At 36.5% G+C, this 26,051-nt stretch overlaps 1 protein-coding gene across 4 annotated transcripts; it reads right to left on the bottom strand.

Annotated features, from left to right (window-relative positions):
* Positions 1–911: 911 nt before the first annotated feature.
* On the bottom strand, positions 912–25,598 carry LOC131957294 (glycosyltransferase 1 domain-containing protein 1-like). Of its 4 annotated transcripts, none has more exons than XM_059322019.1 (12): positions 25,503–25,598; positions 22,536–22,747; positions 13,856–13,942; positions 11,037–11,185; positions 10,441–10,546; positions 9,325–9,416; positions 7,087–7,251; positions 6,626–6,675; positions 6,102–6,148; positions 5,564–5,684; positions 5,235–5,333; positions 912–4,828 (listed from the first exon to the last, which is right to left on the bottom strand). In XM_059322019.1, exons 3-12 carry the CDS (start codon positions 13,927–13,929, stop codon positions 4,583–4,585), a joined length of 1,149 nt encoding a protein of 382 aa, XP_059178002.1. In that variant the 5' UTR covers positions 13,930–13,942; positions 22,536–22,747; positions 25,503–25,598; the 3' UTR covers positions 912–4,582. The 4 variants fall into 4 exon arrangements, with proteins under 4 accessions (XP_059178002.1, XP_059178003.1, XP_059178001.1 ...); XM_059322020.1 differs by lacking the exon at positions 25,503–25,598 and adding an exon at positions 25,351–25,474; XM_059322018.1 differs by lacking the exons at positions 22,536–22,747; positions 25,503–25,598 and adding an exon at positions 18,040–18,143.
* Positions 25,599–26,051: the final 453 nt, after the last annotated feature.

The raw sequence follows: 26,051 nt of genomic DNA on the forward strand, positions 1-26,051 counted from the left end.
TTCTTGTCCATTAGTTATCGACTACTGCTTCAAACTAGATTTTTTTTTTACATTCATGTTTTTATGTCAGATGAAGAATAGAGTAACCGTCCACATCGACTCTAAAGGATGGCATATCAAGCAGCTGTGACATCTGCTGCTTCAATCATCTCGGTATACAAAGAGATATAGTGTGGTCAGCACTATGCCCAGCCACCACAAAGAGATATAGTGTGGTCAGCACTATGCCCAGCCACCACAAAGAGATATAGTGTGGTCAGCACTATGCCCAGCCACCACAAAGAGATATAGTGTGGTCAGCACTATGCCCAGCCACCACAAAGGGACTTAGTGTGGTCAGCACTATGCCCAGCCACCACAAAGGGACTTAGTGTGGTCAGCACTATGCCCAGCCACCACAAAGGGACTTAGTGTGGTCAGCACTATGCCCAGCCACCACAAAGGGACTTAGTGTGGTCAGCACTATGCCCAGCCACCACAAAGAGATATAGTGTGGTCAGCACTATGCCCAGCCACCACAAAGAGATATAGTGTGGTCAGCACTATGCCCAGCCACCACAAAGAGATATAGTGTGGTCAGCACTATGCCCAGCCACCACAAAGAGATATAGTGTGGTCAGCACTATGCCCAGCCACCACAAAGAGATATAGTGTGGTCAGCACTATGCCCAGCCACCACCACAGGACATAGTGTGGTCAGTATTATACCCAGCCGCCTTAGTTTCCCTAACTTGACTCAGGTACCCATCAGAGTTGGCTTGGCTAACAAGCGTCCTACAGACTCGAACCCAGGATCCAAACTAATGCAGTGGTAAGCTCTAACGTTTGACCACTCTGTCCCCCACAGCCTACTAGCATTATTCACATGCAACACAAAGGCACAAAAACAAAACTCCCAAGTTTTAACGTTTTTCTTTTACTCTCACATCTCAATAGAGTTGAAATGAGTATAGACAGTCATGTTTGTGTTCCCATCCCATGAGAAACCAACAACTTCCACCAAGCAAGATAATAACATTTATAAGTACATTTAAAGTATAGATTGTAAGATACAGGGAGACAATTCATGATCTCATAATGGCACCTACTAAAATGAAAACAATGGTTTCTATAAATAAATTACATATAAATATAATACACTTTTTTGTTAATAAAAATCTAAGCAATATTGAACATTCTAAAATTAATTCATATTTACAATAAGGAAAATATTTTTAATACACAAAGATGCACAAAAAAATAAACATGCATCCATTAAAAATATTTTTAACCACTTATTCACTGAGATCTTATCTATATCTAGTGCTTTAAAAAAAATGAGATTTTTTTGCTCAAGGTGGTATCGTTAGAAAACAATAAATATAAGATCATTTCATATTTTTGTCATAAGCTTAACTTGTAAATAACCATGGAATGGTTATGGTTAGCATTTCATGTCATATGTCATGTTAAGAATTTAAATATAAACATACATCTATTACAATAAATATAAGCATCATCAGAGGCTTTATGACCATACTCTAGATAAACAAAATGAAGCGACTGATTTTAAATATACGCCGTTTCTCTATTTATTAGTCATCACTCTAATAACATTATATGACAAAAAAATTTCCAAATTTGCAATGGTCTAAATCAGGGGTCTGATTTTAAACATAAGGTGTTTCTCTATTTTTCGGTCACCACTCTTATAACATTATATAAAAAAAAAAGTGTATCCTGCCAAAATCAGCTGTCGCTTACTTGGACGTTATGTTTTTACTAATATCAATGTGTTATTTAATTAAATAACACATGAATGAAATAATATTTAAAAAATAATTAAAAACAACATCCATGTTTGATTCTTTTTTATTTGGACCTAGAGTGTGTTATCTGCCCCTGAACTGCAATTTGATAGTTAATGCGGCCCTCGGGATAAAAGTTTGGAGACCCCTGGTCTAAATGGCCACTGTTTATCACTAGCCAATAACTGCCCATCATCATCTTGTGTCATGTTTAGAATTTCAACAAAAACATCCATTACAACAGTCAGTGATCAACAGAGACATTATAATCATACTGCAGAAAACCAGGGTAAAGTGACTGATTTTAAATATGAAGTTTGATTTTAAAATAATTTTACAACTCTCAAAATATTACTAGCTAATAACTGTCCATTATCATCTTGTCAATATAACTGACTGCAAAAGTTATTTAGCTGTAATTAAGATATGTTGATTCTGTAAAAACACAAAAAATAACCCAGTTAAAGTATAATGCTGTGGATCTACATTGGCTCAACAATGACATCATTTATTATATATAGTAGCATTTGTGTAACAAGCTAAATCCTACATTCAGTCCAAAAATGTAGAAAGAACTTTAACGTGCTACTCTAACTGGTAGTTTTTAAAAATTAGTTGAATTAATGTATAGCTGATTAGTGTGTATATTTTTTTGGCCAAGTATGATCAATTTGAAAATGTGACCTTACAGATTTAGTGTAACAGACTTATGTGCTATTGAGAAACAACCATATTCTTAAATTTCGGTGAAAAGGTAAACATATTCTGATCATTTATGTTATTATCTGATGTCATAGGGGTCAGGAGTGGTGTTTTGCTGTTTGTGTTGCCATGTAAGAACAGAGGATGGAGGTAAAAATTGTCAAAAAGTGCATGGCGTCTTTTAATAATTAAGGCCCATTTGGAAAAATATTTAATGAATGCAGCAGCTGAAAGAATATCCACAGTAGCATGTGAAAATTAAAATGAATGGAAGATTTGATTCTATCACATTTTTTTCTATAATATTGGTACTCTGAAGTTCCTTGATACTAATGTTTGTGAAAATATAGTGTATACAAACCAAAAATATTATGTATAACAAGAATAGAATTGTACATCTTCATTGAGGTTACACTAAAACCAAAAAAAAAATTAATTAATTAAAATAGATTTTTCAAAATAATAATTTTGACTTTTTAATACACATAGTATTTTTTTAAAGTTTTAATGATAGACTTATTTACATATGAAGCCAAAACAGCTAAGCTAACTTAAATACTTTCAATCATTTTCTACATACTATATTCATTTGTAAAACTGAATTTTAATCTCTCAAAGGTGCTTTTTTATAGAGATAATTAGTTATATCAAAAACAATTACACTTTGATTGAAGTAAAACATGTATTTGATTTGATGTATTCTTAAAACAAAATCAAAATCCTAATTAATTTACCTGCCTTACATGTTTTGATGAACAGAACAAATTTAATTATACACCAACTTACTTGCACTTCACCACAGATTTATCTCTCCCCATGTATCAAATTTCAAGCTAAATAAGTTTTACATTTTAAAAAATGCCAGTCAGGAAATTTTTTTAGAATTATGGCATAACAAAAGTCCTTGACAGTAATGGATACAAGTTTAATTTACAGTGGTTCTTAACCTTTTTGGAGGTACCAAACCCCACCATTTTTATTTGCGCATTCACAAAACCCCTTGTTCTCAATATTAATAATAAACAAAATCTGAACATGAATCATATTAGTTGGGTGAGAGTCTTGACCGTCAACGAACCCCTGAGACTGACTCACTAAACCCCTGGGGTTCGATCAAATACAGGTTAAGAACCATTGATCTAGAAGAAAGTATTAGCAAGTTTCTTACTCCTCCTTTACTTTAGAGAAAAAAAATTACACTATTGCAATCCAAAAATAATTTGTTATAAGAAAATCTAAGAAAGCATGGCAAAAATACATTATTGAATTTATGTAGTACATGTAAACTTCAGATCGAGTTAAAAAAAATTTACTTTTAAAAACATTATCACAGCAAGCATCAGAAAGAGGGTAAGCTAGCATAGAGACAGTTTTGATTTTAAAAATTTATAAATTATAGATCAACATAAGAACACAGACTGTATCACTGAAGTAAAAATTTTGAATTAGCATTTTGTTTTGATAAGCAATAAAGGTTAATTTTATGTGATTCTCCACAACATTTCGATCTCGTATCATTCAATAGTTAAGTCTTCATTATCAATGATAATTTCAATAGTAAAAACAATTAAAGAGATGAACTTACAGTCACAGGTTTAGTGTAGAATAACTTTTAAATACGATTGCAAGAAAAGTGTGATTTTTTTTAAAAATAATTGTTTTTTTTTTTAACAATTTGGGGAAGAAATTTTTTTAGGCTTTAGATTGAATAATCTAATCTGTGATAACTGAATAAATAATTAGAAGTAACCAAAAGCTTTCCTCTGGATATAACTGGGATTATCTCAAAAAACTATAACTTTGAATGTTTATGTTCTTCAAAAAAAAATCTCTTTTAAAATGTAAACTATTCTTATGACTTGCTAGAAAAATCTTAATTAATTATTATGAATAATTTATAATAATAGAGATTTTAATTATTATGAAAATAATAGAGACAGTTTTGATACAGATATATAATTATAATAGAATATTTATTACAATACTTTTGAGCTTCACGGTAGCAGTCGAAAATATGAGATTAGCATTTTGGTTTTGATCAGACATACTATCAACAACAAAAAATGTACAAACATGTGAACTTACAAAAAATGTTAGGAATCTTGGGTTATCGTATGTGTGGCTAGGTATTCTTCATTGATAGTCACGGACATGGCTAGTTTGGGGATTTCCGTGTTGTCAGCTTCAATCTCTGTGATGCACTGTTCCAAAAGGTCAGTGTAGGCTTTCCTCTCAGACTCCAGGTTGTGATGCTGCAGGATGTACTCTTTGGCTTGTTTCGTTACATTCAAACTCCGGTCCACATTTTCGACAATGCTCTCAGCTTTTTGAAGGAAGGTCTGAACATACATGGTAAAAGTTTAGTTAGTAGCTTGAATGTGAGCTAGTCAAATAAAATAATGTCATTTTTTTTAATTGATGCTTGAGAAATGTTAATTATATATATATATATATATATATATATATATATATATGCTATGTATAGAGCACTCTTTGTGTCTGAAGAACAGAATAGTATTAGATAATTAACAAAATACTTTGGAAGAAACTGAGTACGTTTGCGACGAATTAACCGACAAATAATTTTTAAAATTTTTTTTATTGAAATTAGTATTTATTAAAAATAACTCTCAATTTTAATGTTAAAAAAATTGCAACCTTCAATTTCATAATATTTATTTTCTTTGATAATTAACATTGAACGAAAAACGATTATAATTTATATTTAAGGATTAAAAAACTGACCTGGGGTGAATCAAACAGAAATCCTGTCACATTGTCCTCTATAATAGCCCTGTTTCCAGGAATGTTCCTAGCAAACACAGGAATCCCAATCTGCATAGCCTACAGTAAGTGACAACAGTAAAAACACATCAAGAACCACAATGTAATTAATTTAATAATTTGACAGACAAAAAAAAATCTTTTGGACTTCTTGAAAAATATTTTCAATAAAAACACAAAAAAAACCCATCTTAGTGGGGACAATCAAATAAAAATTTAAATATTTAAATTAAAAAAAAGCAGGGTATTTAAAAATAGCTTTAATAACCAAACCCAAATAAAGGAGTTACCTCCAGGATGGCCAGACACATTCCCTCACTGTCTGAAGAGTTGACAAGGGCAAACGACTGCGACATGACTGCATGCGTGTCTTCCATTGGAAGACCTGGAATGTACACAATACCTGGATGCCTGGGAATTAATGTGTCACACACTGAAAGGCAGTTTAACTGTTGAAATGTACACAATACCTGGATGCCTGGGAATTAATGTGTCACACACTGAAAGAGCTACACCTAAAGGTAGGTTAACTGTTGTTACGCCCCTTTCAAATCAACTTTATGTTGTAATTTGTTAAAACAATTGAGCATAAAATAATGTTTAGTAATAAGAACAGTAGTTTATTATTCTGAATCTGCATAACTTATTTCACTGTATTAATAAATGTCACTGAAAATGCAACTTAAGTATTTTTTCAGAAAAATATATCCACAGAAATGAAAATAAGAGTAAAATCTCTTTTAAAAAGAATGAAGCACATAAACAGCAAATAACATTTCCAGTGCATTACAACGATGTTGCAAATAGATATAATTTATTTCCACTTACTTGCTTATCGCAGGTTCAAACACTTTTGTACAATATTGTTCGTCTAACTGAAAATGAAAGTTGGAATTTTTACAAAATCTTAACAGTTGCTATTAGCATTTTTCAAGATTCATTAAACAAAAGTCCAGACAGAATATATAGTCTATTCTGGTATCTCCTTCATCCAAGATATTTTTGTCAGTTGGCTTCTATCAGTAGGTGTCGCACAATTTTCAACCCTATGCCTATGCTGAAAATAACCTGTTGATTAGGAAATGTATGAACAGGAAGTAGTAAATTAGATTGCATAACCTTAGAAAGGAAGACATTTATACCACTAGGCAGATGTAAAATGGAACCCACAGGGAAAGGAAAGGCTGTGGTGTCTGAGTTGAGAGATGCCGCACAAAATGTCATGGATGAGATCATTTGACAAAGCGGAGGGGGGGGGGGGGGCTAAGAAAATAGGACAGATGGTTCAGTTGTTACATTTTTAAATAAGCCTCAGATTAGAAGATAAAATAAGAATTAAAGCGAATTCTTACCTTTGGTCCAACTATCAACAGAATGATTCTTTTATCCCTGGCATGCCATTCTGATGACAATATAATAAAAAAAAATTATTAGTTTTATGGAAGAAGTAGCATGAAAAATTAGTGAACAAAGCGTTTAAAACTAATTGCCTATAAAACCACTGACGACTATTTTTATCAAAATTTGTATTAATTCTATCTGAAGGATAAAGTTGATAGAGAGTAAATTAAATGATGTTCACCTGTATTTTTACAGCGTAGAAAGATTTAAATGCCCCACAAATGGCGAAACAACAAGATATTAAAATGCTGGTAGAGCAAAATATTTTTTGCTAGATAACTACCACAACTCTGGCACTAAGCCTTGCCTTAAAACTAACCCTAGACCTGATTCTAACCCTGCAGAAAATAAATATTCCATTCTTCAATACCCTACAAGCTTTTATCAATATGACCCAACTATATAAAATTACCTTGAAATGTGGAGACTAAATATATAGGGTTCTTGACAGGCCTAATCCCACCAATGAAAACAAATATAACTGGCTTCTGTTGTGATGAGCTCTGTAGACAACCCACCTCAGGACGACTGCTGAGGTACGTGATCAGGTTAAAGCTGGACATGCTTGTGTGAACAGCTGTAAACAATACATTTTAACTGGTTAAATAGTGGTAGGGTATAAACTGTTTAGGTACACCTAAAGCTTGGGGGAGCTTAATTTTGATTCAGTTAGTTGGTTGGTATGGTCATGGTATAAGCAGCGATGTGTTACTGGCACAGATGGTAAAGTTATGGTATAAGTAGTGATGTGTTACTGGCACAGATGGTAAAGTTATGGTATAAGTAGTGATGTGTTACTGGCATAGATGGTAAAGTTATGGTATAAGCAGTGATGTGTTACTGGCACAGATGGTAAAGTTATGGTATAAGTAGTGATGTGCTACTGGCACAGATGGTAAAGTTATGGTATAAGTAGTGATGTGTTACTGGCATAGATGGTAAAGTTATGGTATAAGTAGTGATGTGTTACTGGCACAGATGGTAAAGTTATGGTATAAGCAGCGATGTGTTACTGGCACAGATGGTAAAGTTATGGTATAAGCAGTGATGTGTTACTGGCACAGATGGTAAAGTTATGGTATAAGTAGTGATGTGTTACTGGCACAGATGGTAAAGTTATGGTATAAGTAGTGATGTGTTACTGGCATAGATGGTAAAGTTATGGTATAAGTAGTGATGTGTTACTAAAACAGACGGTATAGTTATAGGATAAGCGGTGAGTAACTGAACAATTGTTTATAACTATAGGATAAGCAGTGATCTGTGATTAGCACAGATGGTGAGAACGATGATGTGTGAGTGTGTTGTGTGACCAGAACAGATGGTATGTGTGGTGGCGTAGATGCAGGTGTAGGATAGACAATGTACGTGACGGAGACGATCGACGAAGCATGGGTTAGAATTAGATTGTAATTACGGGCGACATCATTGTGGGGGGTAGGTGTAGCAGACACGTATCTAGTTGGCCTGGGTGACCGTAATGGGGGTAGTTTATTAGCAGGGTCTGACATTTTAATCAGGTACTCCAGAACTGTGGCGACATGCAAATTAGGTTAGACCGGATGGACAAGACCAAGAAGTGAGGACGATGAGGGTTAGGAGACAGTTGAATCTAGGCAGTCGGGGTTGAGACTTTGTAGTGAGAGGACGTATACAAGTGTAGAATTAGGGAACAGTGTAGTGACAATAGTGTAGGAAACATTGAACAGTAGGTGTAAGCAAGAAGTATATATTGTGTTAAGCCTATTATATTCAAGCATCGGATGTGTAATAATTAAATGTTGTGAATCAAACTGATCTTCGAGTTGTCTTATTTAATGCACGGAATTGAGAGTATTCTCGTCCTCTTCACAGTATTAAACTATATGTTCGTATGTAAGAAGGAAATTAATAGAATAATAAGAAGAGCAGTCAATCCCCCCCCCCCCACCACAGTATGGTCATGGTAGGAACAATGTGTTACTAGAACAGATGGTATGGTCATGGTAGGAACAATGTGTTACTAGAACAGATGGTATGGTCATGGTAGGAACAATGTGTTACTAGAACAGATGGTATGGATATGGTATGAACAATGTGTTATTAGAACAGATGGTATGGTCATGGTAGGAACAATGTGTTATTAGAACAGATGGTATGGATATGGTATGAACAATGAGACTAGAACAGATGGTATGGCCATGGTATAAGCAGTGATGAGGCACTAGCACAGATGGCATGGCAACAGCATACATTGTGTAAAGTGTAACTAGCACAGACATCCATAATTATTTTACTTTACTAAGTGCTTAACATCATTGATAGTATATAGCTATTGCTTAACTTACATGGTGTTTGTTAATCAAAAAGAGGCTAGTTGTTATCAGCCCCTATTAAAAGCTACTCCCCCCAGAAGAAAGTCTACCCCCCCCCCCCCCTGAACTAAATGGGATTCATATATATAGAAAATATATAATTTTACCAGTGTCCGCCCCACCCCCGGAGAAAAAAGTCCGGAAAAAACACTGCTAGGCTGATTGAAGCCATAAACCCTAAAAGTTGCTTAACCCACCACACACTTGAACTAAAGATTGACATACCAACATAATTAAAAACAAAATCCTTTTAAATTAGAACCACTCAATACTCCAACAGTGCTTTAAGTCCATACCTTGAGGGATAAGAACTAGTCTAGCATGGCAGACATTGGGCCACAGTGATAAAGCTTTGCTCCTAATTGTTGTGCTGAAGCAAACTACAAACCTGAAACAAACACAAATTTGTGAAAATGAAATGACTAACAGATAATTATTCCAATTTTTACAAAGTTATAAGCGGTATACATGTACATCCATACATTAAAATGCATCAACTACCACAATAGTTCGTGTCTTTAAATTGAGTTTCTAGTAAAATAACTTACAAACATTACACAAGTTATTTCTTTTTTTCTGCAGTACCAGCTTTAACAGAACAGGTGAGTTCTTTAGATTATAGAAATCTCTTAGGGATGTGGAGCACCTTAATAAATTCAATACAACCTGTTCAGCCCTCTAACAATCTACTACTGTCTATAACTTGATTTTGTTTTAACCAATAGGTGAAAATAATGCTTATATTTTTTATTTTACATTGTTAAAAAGTCAAGCATATTTTCATGAAACCCTTAAGCCTTAAGACAGATTTCGTAGCAAGTCTCTTCCTCTGGGAAGATTATATGCAATAATTATCGAACATTTCTCCTTAGTGAAGATATGAAACCATATCTAACGGTCACATTTATTCCACTTCAACTTCTCCATTAATCTTGTTTTCACTGGCACTGAGATAGCGGAGTCAAGGATTGTGTGGACTTACCCAAAACTAACCTCATCCAATGATATAATTATATCGTCTAAAAGTTTAATAAGATAAAAGAAGCAAGTGTCAAGTGTCCTTACACCCCCACGACCCTCATCCAATGTTAGACTTATCTTGTCTAAAATGGTAATAAAATAAGTTCCCAGTTCCCTACCACCCTCATCCAATGTTAGACTTGTCTCCAAGTGTAATAAAATAACAAGTTCCCAGTTCCCTACTACCCACATCCAATATTAGACTTGTCTAAAAGCGTAATAAAATAAGTTCCCAGTTCCCTACCACCCTCATCCAATATTAGACCTGTCTAAAAGTGTAATAAAATAACAAGTTCCCAGTTCCCTACTACCCTCATCCAATATTAGACCTGTCTAATAAAATAATAAGTTCCCAATTCCCTACCACCCTCATCCAATAAAAAAAACATTACTTGGCTTTCATCACCACCTCTGTCATAACTGTCATGGCCTCTGGGTCTTTGCTAAACTCATTGATGTCTGTACCTCCTAATATTACAATATATGGCAAATTGCTATCTGAAATTTGAAAATAAAAAGTATTCCTAATTTTTAAAAATAAACTGACAGAACAAAACAATGAAAAGCTGACCGCTAGATGCCCAAAGCAATAATCAATGGTAAATTGCAAACAAATTTGTTTTTTAAAAGTGTTTTAAATATTAAAATATATATACAGTTACAACAGGAATCAATCACTACTTAAATACGATGTACCTATATACAGCTATAACTGAGGATTCGCTAAGGTTGGTGAAATTATTTTTACTAGTAACAAATTATTATTCGTTATTTACAAGAAGTAAAAATTTTTTTTTAACAAAAAACCAACTACTTGAACTAAAACATGGGCTTACTCTTAGATTATATTACAGAAAATTCTTCGCTCTACATCTGTAGAACACTGGTACCTTTCAGGTAAGCTCCAGTTCTGTAGGCATGAAGGCCTATCAACATATTGATTATATTACAGAAAATTCTTTGTTCTACATCTGTAGAACATCGGTACCTTTCATGTAAGCTCCTGTCCTGTAGGCATGAATGCCTATCAACACGCCCATACTGTCCCTGCTCAAAATGTCATCCATCTCATGTCTACTTTTGAAAAGTTTGGGATCTTCCAGCTGGCACTCATACCCATGGCTTTTCAGGTGATTCCTGTAAGATATGGAGCTTCAATTATCATTCTAAACAGTGGCGTAGCGAGGTCGGGTGTCACCCGGTGCGGCACTTAATGGTGTCAGCCCCCAGAGACGTAGCAACCCTTCCTGGGGACAAACTTTCAATTTTTGATTTGCACCCCTTCAAACTTTTGATTTGCACCCACACCCCTCACACTTTCAATTTGCACCTCTTAAAAGACTATTTAACACTCGAATTAATCACTTAATTAAGTGGAATTATTATTTTTCTGTATATATTTTGCTATTTTTTGCCTTGGTGTCACCCCCTAAATGGTGTTACCCGGTGTGGTACGCACCCCTGCCCCCCCCCTGCTACGCCCCTGATTCTAAATGAGATTAATCATGTGATTCCTGTAAAATATGAAGCTTCACTTATCATTCTAAATGAGATTTATCAGGTGATTCATGCAAGATATTTTAGATATACTTGTGTAACTTATCATTCAATATAAGATTAATTAGGTGACTCCTGCAAGGTATACATGCTTAACCTATCATTCAAAATGAAATGTATTAGGTAATTCTTGCAAGATACATGGGTTTAACCATCAATTCCAGGAGTAGCATTGGTGAAGATTTCAAATAACATTTATTTTAACACTAGTTTTCAAATAGAAAGTAACATTAACAAGAAGGGAAGGTGATTAAATATGTAAATTAAAATATAGAGAGGTTGGCTATTGTACACTTGATAATGCAATGGAAGAAAAAAAAAGTTGGTTTCAATCTAATGCTAGGCCCAACATTTTTGGACCTAATCATTATCGCCAACCCTGAGTTGTAATGTATCTACAATTTTTTTTTTAAAAATGCCATGAGTGTTGGAAGCACATGTCTATAACATTGTAGCTACATTCTTCTCTTTATTACTTCACTAACAAATAGCATCATGTAAAAGGGCAGCATTCCCATAATGTCAAACTTGTTTAAAGCTATGTTAATCCACAACCTCTATAATGCTATGGTGCCCAAGGGAGTGTCGTTAAATGGTGTCACTCACCAAAAGGTAGGGTTTATACACCTTGTAGGGTGGGAAGGGAGTAAGGGTAGGGTTTATACACCTTGTAGTGTGGGAGGGGGGTAAGGGTAGGGTTTATACACCTTGTAGGGTAGGGGGAGTAAGGGTAGGGTTTATACACCTTGTAGGGTAGGAGGGGAGTAAGGGTAGGGTTTACACCTTATAGGGTGGTGGGGGAGTAAGGGGAGTGTTTATACACCTTGTAGGGTGGGAGGGGAGTAAGGGTAGGGTTTATACACCTTGTAGTGTGGGAGGGGAGTAAGGGTAGGGTTTATACACCTTGTAGGGTGGGAGGGGAGTAAGTGTAGGGTTTATACACCTTGTAGGGTGGGAGGGGAGTAAGGGTAGGGTTTATACACCTTGTAGGGGGGAGGGGAGTAAGGGTAGGGTTTATACACCTTGTAGGGGGGAGGGGAGTAAGGGTAGGGTTTATACACCTTGTAGGGTGGGAGGGGAGTAAGGGTAGGGTTTATACACCTTGTAGGGTGGGAGGGGAGTAAGGGTAGGGTTTATACACCTTGTAGGGGGGAGGGGAGTAAGTGTAGGGTTTATACACCTTGTAGGGTGGGAGGGGAGTAAGGGTAGGGTTTATACACCTTGTAGTGTGGGAGGGGAGTAAGGGTAGGGTTTATACACCTTGTAGGGTGGGAGGGGAGTAAGTGTAGGGTTTATACACCTTGTAGGGTGGGAGGGGAGTAAGGGTAGGGTTTATACACCTTGTAGGGGGGAGGGGAGTAAGGGTAGGGTTTATACACCTTGTAGGGGGGAGGGGAGTAAGGGTAGGGTTTATACACCTTGTAGGGTGGGAGGGGAGTAAGGGTAGGGTTTATACACCTTGTAGGGTGGGAGGGGAGTAAGGGTAGGGTTTATACACCTTGTAGGGTGGGAGGGGAGTAAGGGTAGGGTTTATACACCTTGTAGGGGGGAGGGGAGTAAGGGTAGGGTTTATACACCTTGTAGGGGGGAGGGGAGTAAGGGTAGGGTTTATACACCTTGTAGGGTGGGAGGGGAGTAAGGGTAGGGTTTATACACCTTGTAGGGTGGGAGGGGAGTAAGGGTAGGGTTTATACACCTTGTAGGGTGGGAGGGGAGTAAGGGTAGGGTTTATACACCTTGTAGGGGGGAGGGGAGTAAGGGTAGGGTTTATACACCTTGTAGGGGGGAGGGGAGTAAGGGTAGGGTTTATACACCTTGTAGGGTGGGAGGGGAGTAAGGGTAGGGTTTATACACCTTGTAGGGTGGGAGGGGAGTAAGGGTAGGGTTTATACACCTTGTAGGGTGGGAGGGGAGTAAGGGTAGGGTTTATACACCTTGTAGGGTGGGAGGGGAGTAAGGGTAGGGTTTATACACCTTGTAGGGTGGGAGGGGAGTAAGGGTAGGGTTTATACACCTTGTAGGGTGGGAGGGGAGTAAGGGTAGGGCTTATACACCTTGTAGGGTGGGAGGGGAGTAAGGGTAGGGTTTATACACCTTGTAGGGTGGGAGGGGAGTAAGGGTAGGGTTTATACACCTTGTAGGGGGGAGGGGAGTAAGGGTAGGGTTTATACACCTTGTAGGGTGGTGGGGTGAGGGGAAATGTTACATTATTTACAAGCAACCCCTACCTTTAAACAAACATTTGTTTACCTGATTCTCTTTATTGTACAGTAGTTCCCACCTCGCTTGGCCAGGGGAGACAATAAGGTAAGCGTGTGAGGCATCCCTGCATAGGATCTGGGAGTTTAAAAAAAAAATTTCAAATTCAGGGGAGATAAGTAAAATGTGTAAGACATCACTTCATATGATTTGAGAATTAAATTAAACAAAAATCCAAATTCAGGGGGGACAACAACTTAAGTGTGTGAGGCATCCCTGCTTAGGATCTGAGAGTAAAAAAAACAACACAAAAAACGTTCAGAGGAGACAACATGGTAAATATGCAAGGCATCCGTGCATTGGATTTGAGAATTTAATAAAAAGTCAAATTCAGGGGAGACAATAAGGTAACTGTATGGGTTATCTCTGCTAAATTTCACATCCAAAGTTCAAATTTATCAAACCAAAATTAAATTGAAAATATAAAACAGAAAGAAAAATGAAAACGGCTAATCAATAACAACTGTATTATGTATATAAAAAATGGTTGTGGTACTGATACAGTGCAATTAACATTCCACTTCAGCGCACGCACCCGAAATATAATCAATAACACACAAGAATTATATACTAGATTTACTGAAAATCACTTATCCGATGTTCTCAACAAGTAATCACATGGTAGAAGTACTCAGCCACAATTCACAAACTAGATGTACAAAACTTTAATAATCGCATTGTAAGTACAATCACACAATAACAACAAAAAAATCAAATGTTATAACAAAATCAAAAACCACAAATCAGAGGCACTCAACTAAAAACATCACACATTTGAAGTACGCAAATACAAAAATCACACATAAGTACACAAGTAAAAATCACACATTAGAAGTACTCCACAAAAAATTAACTAAACAAAAATACTATTAATTACTTTGCATGTAAACTTAATCACAAAGCTATCGTCTATGTATTACCGCCAACACAGTATTTCCGTATAGCTCATACTAAAGCCAACGAAGGTTGTATCATGCCTGTTTAGGCTACACTATCAACAAGATAATGTTGCAATTGGTCAGAGAAAACTCAGAGAATGATGAAGCTACAACAGTATAGACAAAACTCAGAGAATGATGAAGCTACAACAGTAGAGACAAAACTCAGAATGTTGAAGCTACAACAGTAGAGACAAAACTCAGAGAATGTTGAAGCTACAACAGTAGAGACAAAACTCAGAGAATGTTGAAGCTACAACAGTAGAGACAAAACTCATAGAATGTTGAAGCTACAACAGTACAGAGAAAACTCAGAGAATGTTGAAGCTACAACAGTAGAGACAAAACTCAGAGAATGTTGAAGCTACAACAGTAGAGACAAAACTCAGAGAATGTTGAAGCTACAACAGTAGAGACAAAACTCAGAGAATGTTGAAGCTACAACAGTAGAGACAAAACTCAGAGAATGTTGAAGCTACAACAGTACAGAGAAAACTCAGAGAATGTTGAAGCTACAACAGTAGAGACAAAACTCAGAGAATGCTGAAGCTACAACAGTAGAGACAAATCGACTGTACAGAGAAAACTTCAAAGAATGCTGAAGCTAAAGACAGGTCATAGAAAACTCAAAGAATGCTGAAACAACACCAGCGAACATAAAAGCTCAACAACAACCTGACGGTGAGTACACGCCAAGCAGGAGACCAACAAAATGCCGCTATCGATCCCTCGGTCATTAACACGTACATTGTGTTGTAAGTGTTCGGCTACCACAGGACAGCTGGTGTTGGTTTTACTTATACACCATCCGTCACACGCCGCAGCATGATGCAACTGAATATTTTTGTTTTGTAAAAGCGCCGCTTAGTCAAGGATTAGCTAGTTGATAGTTTTATTACGCCGACTTTTCCCAATCCTCTTACGGCGGGGGAAGGGGGGGGGTTAGGGATACTGTTATTGTAGCAATATAATATTAGCGAAAAAAAGACCTCATAAAAAAATTCCTCCTAACACCGTATCCAATTATATTCAATCTAGTCATTTTTTAATTTATTTTTTGTGTGCGCGTTAACTGAAAAAAAAAACTAATTTTTTTTTATTACCGGTTATACAATTTTTTTCTCTCTTTCTGCTTAATTATTTAATTAAGCGTTTGGGTGGTATGCCCCACCCCCGCTAAAATGACCTAAACGACTGTGAAATGACATCACATTCTTTTTCTATCTTCTGGGCAGTTTTTTTTTTCTTTTCTTTGCAATCTTTTTTAATTTATCATCATTTCATTAGCGCTGGACTCTTTTGATTCACGCCGGCACAACGTTTACTCAACATTGTGGACGTAGACCTACAGTAAAGTACTGTCACTGTCTATTAGCAGGCCTGACGACACATGAAAGGCTTGCGAGATCTGAAGAAAGGGTTTACTCAAGGCAGTAAACTAGATATAAACAATGAACTCAGAAACGTTACAAGTTAACAGAGACTTAAAGAATCCATGACAAGAACTTGATCTTAATATATTCATTATAAATTATCCGTACTGAATTTTACCATCCGCCCGCTACAGTTACATATACTTAAATAGGATGATCAATGTTTCCGCCAGTAAATGATTCTAGCGATAAAAGAGTTGCAGGGCCCCTTTAAAAAAAAGTTCAGCCAGGGCCCCCACCTAAGCTTAATCTGACCCTTCCTGTAGCCCCACCATAAGAAAGAACAAGACTGATTTGCACTTATGAGCACACTGAAAGCTGGGGGTTTGAATGTAGGCTATGCGCTGAAAACAAACTGACAGAATGTAGGCTATACGCTGAAAACAAACTGACAGAATGTAGGCTATATGCTGAAAACAAACTGACAGAATGTAGGCTATAAGCTGAAAACAAACTGACAGAATGTAGGCTATGCGCTGAAAACAAACTGACAGAATGTAGGCTATACGCTGAAAACAAACTGACAGAATGTAGGCTATAAGCTGAAAACAAACTGACAGAATGTAGGCTATGCGCTGAAAACAAACTGACAGAATGTAGGCTATGCGCTGAAAACAAACTGACAGAATGTAGGCTATAAGCTGAAAACAAACTGACAGAATGTAGGCTATACGCTGAAAACAAACTGACAGAATGTAGGCTATGCGCTGAAAACAAACTGACAGAATGTAGGCTATACGCTGAAAACAAACTGACAGAATGTATGCTATAAGCAGAAAACAAACTGACAGAATGTAGGCTATACGCTGAAAACAAACTGACAGAATGTAGGCTATACGCTGAAAACAAACTGAAAGAATGTAGGCTATACGCTGAAAACAAACTGACAGAATGTAGGCTATACGCTGAAAACAAACTGACAGAATGTAGGCTATACGCTGAAAACAAACTGCCAGAATGTAGGCTATAAGCTGAAAACAAACTGACAGAATGTAGGCTATACGCTGAAAACAAACTGACAGAATGTAGGCTATACGCTGAAAACAAACTGACAGAATGTAAGCTATACGCTGAAAACAAACTGACAGAATGTAGGCTATACGCTGAAAACAAACTGACAGAATGTAGGCTATACGCTGAAAACAAACTGACACAATGTAGGCTATACGCTGAAAACAAACTGACAGAATGTAGGCTATACGCTGAAAACAAACTTACAGAATGTAGGCTATACGCTGAAAACAAACTGACAGAATGTAGGCTATACGCTGAAAACAAACTGACAGAATGTAGGCTATACGCTGAAAACAAACTGACAGAGACTAAACGGTTTATTGATCGGGTCTTAATGCTAAATACACCTAATATGCAGATGTGCAAGTAGATCTATATTCACAAACCACTTTTCCTGAATTAGAATAATTACATTAGAAAACTACGTTCGAAAAAAAATAATACAATATCATTCAGAAACTCGCATAGCAAAAAAAAAATAGACAGGAAGACCTAAATGAAAGTAAAACGAAAAGGAAAATAAGACAGAACGTTAATGATAATATAGTGACGTGTCCTTCGAAAAATTGAAAATGATGAAGAGAGTTAGATTTATAAGGAGAAAAATAGTAGATTCGGTATAGGAATCGAAAAAGGAAAAAAGATTATACAAATAGATAATACATTTACGTATAATAGGCCCACACACCCAATATGTACTTTACAGGCGTATATCCTTTAATGTAAACTTATGCTAACTAAAGTTAAACACTTTAAACTTTAAAACGTTAGCTTACTACTAGCAACAAACCTTAAACTCATGTAAACAATATCCATGTCTATGTATCCGGATACAGAAATTAACTGTACCAGTCGAAGTATGTATTCGCGTTTTAAAAATAAGGGAACTACGTTTTATACTGAACAAAAAAAGTTGTACGACCAGCTATGCATGCGATATATATAAGACATAAAGTAGGCCAAGATCTGAGCCAAAATTAAAAAAAAAAGGCCCGGTAGATCTTCATGAAGGAAGGTCAAGACACTGTAGTGTAGTGTAACGACTTCAGACACTGTAGTGTAGTAAGACGCCTTCAAATACGCGGGCTTGCAAGAGTTGTATTTTTAGGGGTCAACACCACAGGGGGGTAAGTGAACACTGATTCAACTTCCCCATACCCCCCTCCCCCTCCACCCTTACATAGATCCACGTACACATCCCTCCCCTTCACCCCCTTTCCTTTCCCCTCCGCGTGTGAATGGATTTGGGTGAAACAGGGGAGTGAACTCATTTGAAGACAAATACAACTTAAAATAAATGTGAGTTTGCTTATATTATTTATACTTATTAATTAAACATTTTCGATGGGTGTTTGGAACTGAAAACAGTGAAATGTAGCTTCTGTTGCGAATTTCAACTAAACAATAGACAAAACAGCAGTCTTTGATTTAAAATGACTATCCAATACATGAACCTGTACAGTCGGGTCAGAAGGGGGTCACAGCTAAGCGAGGGTCGTACCACTAGTTGGCATAAGTGCTGGAGTAAAGTGCATCTGGTCTATAGTCTATGTCAATGGCAAAGGGATCCAGGCGAATATGGAGAGATAAATGCCAGTTGTTTTTTTTTAAATATAAGATGGAACGATACACGAATGTGGTATAATCTAACACCTCCCCTCCCCCCCCCCCCCCAGAGGCGTAGTGACCCCTACCGGCGCCCGGGGACAAACTTTCGATTTGCACCCCCCTCGAACTTTTCATTTGCACCCCCCCCCCCTCGAACTTTCGATTTGCACCCCCCCCCCCTCAAACTTTCAATTTGGCGCCCCCCTAAGGTCGGCGCCCGGGGACATGTGCCCCCCCCCCCCGCTACGCCTCTGCCCCCCCAAACAAAAAAACATTTAAAACAACACGTTGATGACCATAACATATTACTCAACACTACATAGATAAGTGACTATTAATTTTGTTTTAAACTGCTATTTGTGTCCTAGAGAGATAAAAACGTGCGACCGCTGTTCTTTTTAAAAACAAATTCCGTCGCTTTCTTTCACTAAAAAGTAGTTTTGTTTTTTTTATAACGTGTAATTGAATGCTTAGATAATTCGATAATGAATTAAAAAAATATTTTCCATTCCATACGTTTTAAATGTTATTTTTAAAAGGGAGAAAATCAGGTTAGATAAGACTAAAGTTGAAGGCCGGATCCGACCCGAGGGCCATAGTTTTCAGATGTCTGGTCCACTATGTGAACCATCCCGTGTCGTACCACTTGCCTTCTCGTAATCGTGTCTAAATAAATTTCGTGCTTTGACCCGGATATTTCTTGAACACCGAAAAGATAAAAACGTGCACAATACATCGCCATAATTAGCACAGACACCCAACGATGCTAGCACCACACAGATGTGGACACGGGGAAAACAAAATGGATACAGAATCTACGAGCTCAAGCGAGGGAAGTCTTGGGTATTAATATCACAACGGTCGACATTGTATGTAAAATCAATAGAATCAATAGCTACTGGTTTGATTTAATCTGTAAGGCACCGCGCACATGAATGAGAATATACTCACATGTACTGAAGATACGTGCAGAAGAATAGAGCACGCTACTTGCATACGCCAGGAAAATAAACGAAGTTTGTTTCCCTAGAATATACGCACATGTAGTTTAAATTATTAAACGATGTCGAAATATAGCGGGTTCCAAAACTATGAGTATAGACCTAGGGGAGATCACCCATTTGTACTTGGTAATTTTAATTCTAATAAAGGGAGGAAACTCCAAAGACGCTTTTATTTAATTGAAGGGGAAATACTTGAAAGAAACTCAGATTTTGCTTTATCTTTATCTTCTATATTTCCCGTAACTGGAAATGTAATCCCAGGTAAGTAGTTAGTATTGGATGAGAAGATGCAAGCAGGATACAAACAGAACAACAATATTCGACAAATATTTCCGTCCAAGAAAGACAGCGCTTTTTGAATAAAAAGTTCCGTAGTTAAAAATACTCTGATGTACAGAATAATCAATATGTGTCATGGTAAACCAGACTGAGATAGTACAACCTTGATAATAATCAAACCACGTTATGTATGCTTGTGTGAGTCTACTCCAGCGGCCTCTGTATGTAAGCTACACGAAACACAAATCACGCTAGGGCCTATATATTTTTAAATAAATCTACCACAGACAATAGGCGTATGTATGTAAATGAAACCAAAGGCATAGCAAACCATTCCAGCGCCCGGGGGAACTATCAATTTTGCGCCCCCTCCCCTTATTTATATATATAGTTTTTCAGCTGTGCGAAAAGGTACCCCAACCCCCAGTTGGAAAGGTTGGTGGCGCTTTTATGTAGTCACTAGCCTTTAACTGTTTATATTTTTATGTCACACAATCGATGTTCTCTAAACTTTGACTGAGTGTAGCGGTCTGTTTTCTTAACTTTGACTGAGTGTAATTAAATAATGCAAACTATAATGAATTTTTTCTATTTTTTCTACCCCGTCCTGGCGTCCCCTGTCGAGTCGACGCCCGAGGCAGCCGGCCTCACCCGCCCTACCCTATCTATGGATTTGCATGAAACACACATCACGCTATTTGAGTTTCTTCCAGGCATCTCTTCGGGGGAAGGGGAGGAGGCCCCCCCCCCCCCCCGGAACGAAATGGAATTTATATAGAAAACATGCTTTTACCAGTGTCCATCCCCTCCCCCCGAAAATATCAAGTTCCCCCCCCCCCCCAGAGAAAAAAGTCTGGAAGAAACACTGCAGGCTTAAATGAATGTAAGCCAGCAAGTAGCCTATGTGTGTACATGCTATACTAACACACATGTACGCCCTATGTACACACGCGAGTGATGTTTCATAAAAAACAAAGACAATAAAGGCAAAGACGAGGCAATGAATGGCTACTTTAAAAAAACGTCAGAGCGATCAAACCATGCATGACCTATCTTCGCATGCATAAATTATTCCTACAAGTACACATAGGGGCCGTGTATTCTAGTATTCTACTGTCTACATGCTTGCAGTGAAATACTATTTATTATATAGTTGCGCTTTTTTTGCGATTTTTCCGTTGCACATCTTTCTGGGAACCGCAGCGTATTGTATAGGATCAATGATTTTTTAAATGACGTATAAGTGTGGCTATTTTTAGTTCCCATATGACTCTTATGGCTTATGTATCATCCATAGAATATAACACGCAATTTCAACCACTATTTACCCCCACACACAGTTACAAACGGTTGCACAGTACAAAAGGCTGCAGCCAAATTCAATTCTAGTATTCTAATAGTAACCATAACAAAGGCTATGTTTACTTTCTTTCATATTAAAAAATAACAATACTAAGTGCATGATGAATCACATGTCAACACCTCCTCCCCTATGTTCCCTCTAAGCTGCGCGGTTGCGCGGCCGCGCAGTAGTTTTTAACTGCAGCGCAGTCATTTTATACAAAACATATATCCTTATATAAGACTTTTAGGAACACCGCGCACACAAAATGCACGCTGCACACGATCTTATTCCCCTTAAAGGGAACATTGCTCCTCCCCCACCTTCCTCCACACACATTCCACAGGTGAATAATCCTACCCCCACATAATGTAACGTAATAGGTTACTTTGTAATGGTGCAGCTAAGAAGACAAATACATGGACTACAAAACAGAAATGGATGTAGTTTTGTATCATACACAAGGTGCATAATCCTACCCCCACATGATGTAAGGTCAGTCATAGGTTACTTTGTAATGATGCAGCGAAGAAGACAAATACATGGACTACAAAATAGATATGGATGTAGTGTTGTATCATACACAGATTCATTCAGCCAAAGTTATTTTTCTTCGTATTCCCATCTACGGCTAATGGTATCTACATGGCAAATATGGACTAGGCCTAGAGAGGAGTTTCTTTCAGGCACATCTTCGGGAGAGAGAGCATGTCCACAGCTCCTAATATATAGTTTATACTTATAGAAAACATATATCATATACAGTGTATCCCCCCATCCCCCTGAAATGTCTGGAAGAAACTCTGGACTAGAGATTGAACTTTATTTATATATAAGTATAAGCCTAATGAATTTTAATGCTCTGAATTCTGAAAAATTATGTTCTACCACCGAAAATATTGATCTATTCTGTATGTCATATCATGGTTCATTGTAAAATCAAAATTATTTTGCTTAAAAATTTCATGTCTGGATCAACATCTTGTTGAAACATCCTTGCACACAGCACCAGATATTTAAAGAAAAAAAATAATAGAAATCAATGATACTCACCATGTAATAAGGGGACAAATGGAGACCATGTAAGACAATATTTCCACTTCAGGGCTTGATCACTAAAACCAATGGTCTCAGCTTTAAAACAACAGCTTCCTCTACATCCAAAGAATTATGGTCCATCTCAAATATTCAATATATTAGAAGATCTTCCCAATTTAAAAATTGCAGTACACACACTTCTAAAAAGTCTGTTACGCTCGGATGAACTGCTTAATAAATACATAATAGTGGTAAACAGCAAATAGGCCTAGGCCTTCACATAATTAATGATTAAAATAATGATTAGAGGCCTAAATTTAAGTCTAGATCTGTCTACTAAAACATACTAGATTCTAGGTCTAGATATAACTAGTATCTGGCTAGACTTTATAAGAGCTCTATATTCTATATTTATAAATAATTAGAGTCTATTTGACCTAAATTAATTATTATTATGATAATAATATTAACTATTATTAGGCTTGATAAATAATAGGGACTAATATCCTACTATAATAGGCCTAGGCATTGCATTATTTATAGGCCTACTGCTTAAACAGCGTATAGTCCGAAAATATTATGATAATAGGCAATATTTACTAATAAATAATTAAATAGGACTAGAGGCCATTTGGACCTATAATTAACTTAATTATAGATCTATCTAGTTATTTGGTATTTAGATAGGCCTAATCATAATAATGATATTAATTGGCCTACCTCAGGTAATCTATCGTTTAAGGTACGTAAAATCGGCCGAGATTAGTAATGTGAAAAAAAAGGCCACTCTTTAAGTTTTAGTAATTATTTCACATTTTTAGGCGGATTTATGTTTTGAAAGTTACATAAATGTTTCAAAGTTTCATTCATGTACCCAGTGTTTTTAAACAATTCTATTAAAACTTTTCAGTAGGCCTATTAAATAATGTCTAGTGATGTTTTCATCAGATGCAACCAAGCTCATTTACTTTGACAGCCATCTTGTTTAAGACTTTTTTGGTAAAATTATAGTGGGAAATTCAGGGGAAACCACTCTAATTTACAGATCGCCCGTTTATATATAGTATAGCAAATCTTGCTCGCAAACACTGCTGTCTAAAGTTAATTTCTGGCCATTGATTTGGTTTATTATTCAGTTATCTATAGGGCCTAATATTTGACACAAATATATTACAATTGAATATAGGCTTACTCACATTAAGAAAAGAAAAAGAATACATTGCAAAACATGCTATATGCTTTGGACTGGAATCCCCAAGGAAAAAGGAGGGTGGGCCGGCCAAGGAAAACATGGAAGAGAACAGTTGAAGAAGAGGCGAAAACAGCTGGGCTCACATGGGCACAGATTAGGGGAGCAGCCCAAAACCGAGTCCGCTGGAGATGTGTGGTTGCAGTCCTTAGCTCCCCAGGGGCCACAAAGGAATGATGATGATGACTTCTATTTTAAAGCTTTAACAATGAGGCAACTTTTTTTTCACATTACCAGATCTAACTAGTAGTAGTAGTAAAATCTGCCGATTTTAGTAATTTTATGATTTTACGCACCTCAAATGATACATTACCCTACCGGGCCTACCGCTACCTGAATAGTTTACAGTTTACTACCTTGTACTTTATACTTTACGAGCCGACCCGCTGCGTATCATACGCCGCTATTTAGTTGTTTTTTTTTCTACTTTTCAGTAATTTATTAATTTATAATCTGTGAATTCGACAGTACCAATGCTGCCATTGAAAATATTTGCTTAAAAACACTAACCCCCCCCCCCCCCCCCCACGTGAAAGCAGCCTCCTCTTAATTACCTCGTCTGAGTTTAAAATCGTTTCAAACTAAATTATCTGCCCCTAATAGCCGTCACCAAACCCGTCTCTATGATTGTAAAATGTAAACAGAGTGAACACCGCTCACCAGATCATGTGGGGGTGGGGTGGGGGTGGTAGTGATAGTGATAGAGAGGAAGAGAGGGGACTGCAAAGGCGCGCTTGCAGCTTGTTTTCTAACTGATCCCAGAAGAGAATTATATATATAGTAGGCCCTATAGATAATTAATTTATTTAATTTTAAGGTAATCTATCGTTTTGGGTACGTAAAATCGCCCGCGGCTATTTATGTACGAAAACGTTACCTCATTGTCAAGGCTTTAATAGAATTATATTGTCATATGTTTGTGTCAAATATTATAGATAAATGAATAATAAACCTAAATCAATGGCTAAATATATCGATATAGGCCAGAAATTAACTTTAAACAGCAGTGTCTGAGAGCAAGATTTGCTATATAAACAGCAGCCATTTGTAAAATAGAATGGCTTCCCCCTGAATCTGGCGCTAAAAGCTTATGAAAATAAAACTTAGACAAGATGGCTGCTGTAGTAAATGAGCATTGTTGCATCTGTTGGAAACATCGCTAGTCTTCATTAATTACGGAAAAGTTTTAATTCAATTGTTTAAAAACAGGTACATAAATGAATCAAGGAAACATTTTTGAATTTTTTAAAACATAAATCCTCCTCAAAATGTGAAATAATTATTAAAATTTAAGGAGTCACCTGTTTTTCACATTACAAATCGCGGGCGATTTTACGTACCCAAAACGATAGATTACCAATTTTAATACTCTATAATAATACACTAGATCTAGAATCTAGTGGTTACTAGACTAGATCTAGATCTAGTCTAGTAGTTATTAGTTAAAGTTAGTTAAGTTAGATCTAGAATCTAGTCAGAGGTCTAGAATCTAGATTCTAGATCTAGACCTAAATACGAAATAAGATTGATTACATAAATACATTGGTAAAATTGATGGAGGGTAATTTTCTTTAGGCAAACCTTATTCCAAAATTGTATTCAATGTATTGTTATAGTATCGATTATAATTAATTATGTAATACTAAACAAACGTAGGCGTACTGCTAAAAATAATAAAAATAATAACACTTCGATCTAATACCTAGACCTAAATAAAATAAGAAATCGATTACATTTTAAGAATTGTTTATTACCACGTTTACACTTGCAACATATATACTGTACATAGAATCTAGATCTATCTATAAAAAAAATCGCAGAAAGTAACTACATTTTCCATGGGAAAAATGTTTTTGATATTACAATTTGGTAGACCTACTTGTTGAGTTTTTTTTTCAACACATGTTATGTTGCAAGTGTAAACTATGTGTGAGGGATAAATGTTTCCAATTTCCATATAAAATTATTAACATCAGACTTTATATTCTAAACATATTAAGGTATAACATCTGCAACATGTATTCTATACAAGTCTTGAAATTGAAAAAAAAATGATTTCGCAGCAAGTAGAATCCATACAATCCATACATGTTCCGATAAAACTGTTCTGATATTGCAAATCTTTTTTTCAAGACATGTATAACATAGATTGTTGCAAGTGTAAACGCGTTGTAATATAGAATGTCGCTTGTAACTTTAACTAACATTGAATCCAACATTTCGAGTATGAAAGCCTATCTAAAGAAAAAAAGTAAAATATGAAATTATAGGACTATAGGCCT

This window comes from Physella acuta, unplaced genomic scaffold (assembly GCF_028476545.2).
Source record: "Physella acuta isolate Inbredline_101_S28 unplaced genomic scaffold, ASM2847654v3 ptg001231l, whole genome shotgun sequence".
In the NCBI taxonomy this organism is placed as follows: domain Eukaryota; kingdom Metazoa; phylum Mollusca; class Gastropoda; family Physidae; genus Physella; species Physella acuta.

Excerpts from the sequence above, each read along its gene's own strand:
- LOC131957294 (XM_059322017.1), bottom strand. The coding sequence starts at position 14,813 with ATGAGCTATACGGAAATACTGTGTTGGCG. Across the intron at positions 11,186-13,855 it reads TGTACAATAAAGAGAATCAG|GAATCACCTGAAAAGCCATG; the intron begins GTAAACAAATGT and ends CATATCTTACAG. Across the intron at positions 7,252-9,324 it reads ACTAGTTCTTATCCCTCAAG|CTGTTCACACAAGCATGTCC; the intron begins GTATGGACTTAA and ends TATTGTTTACAG.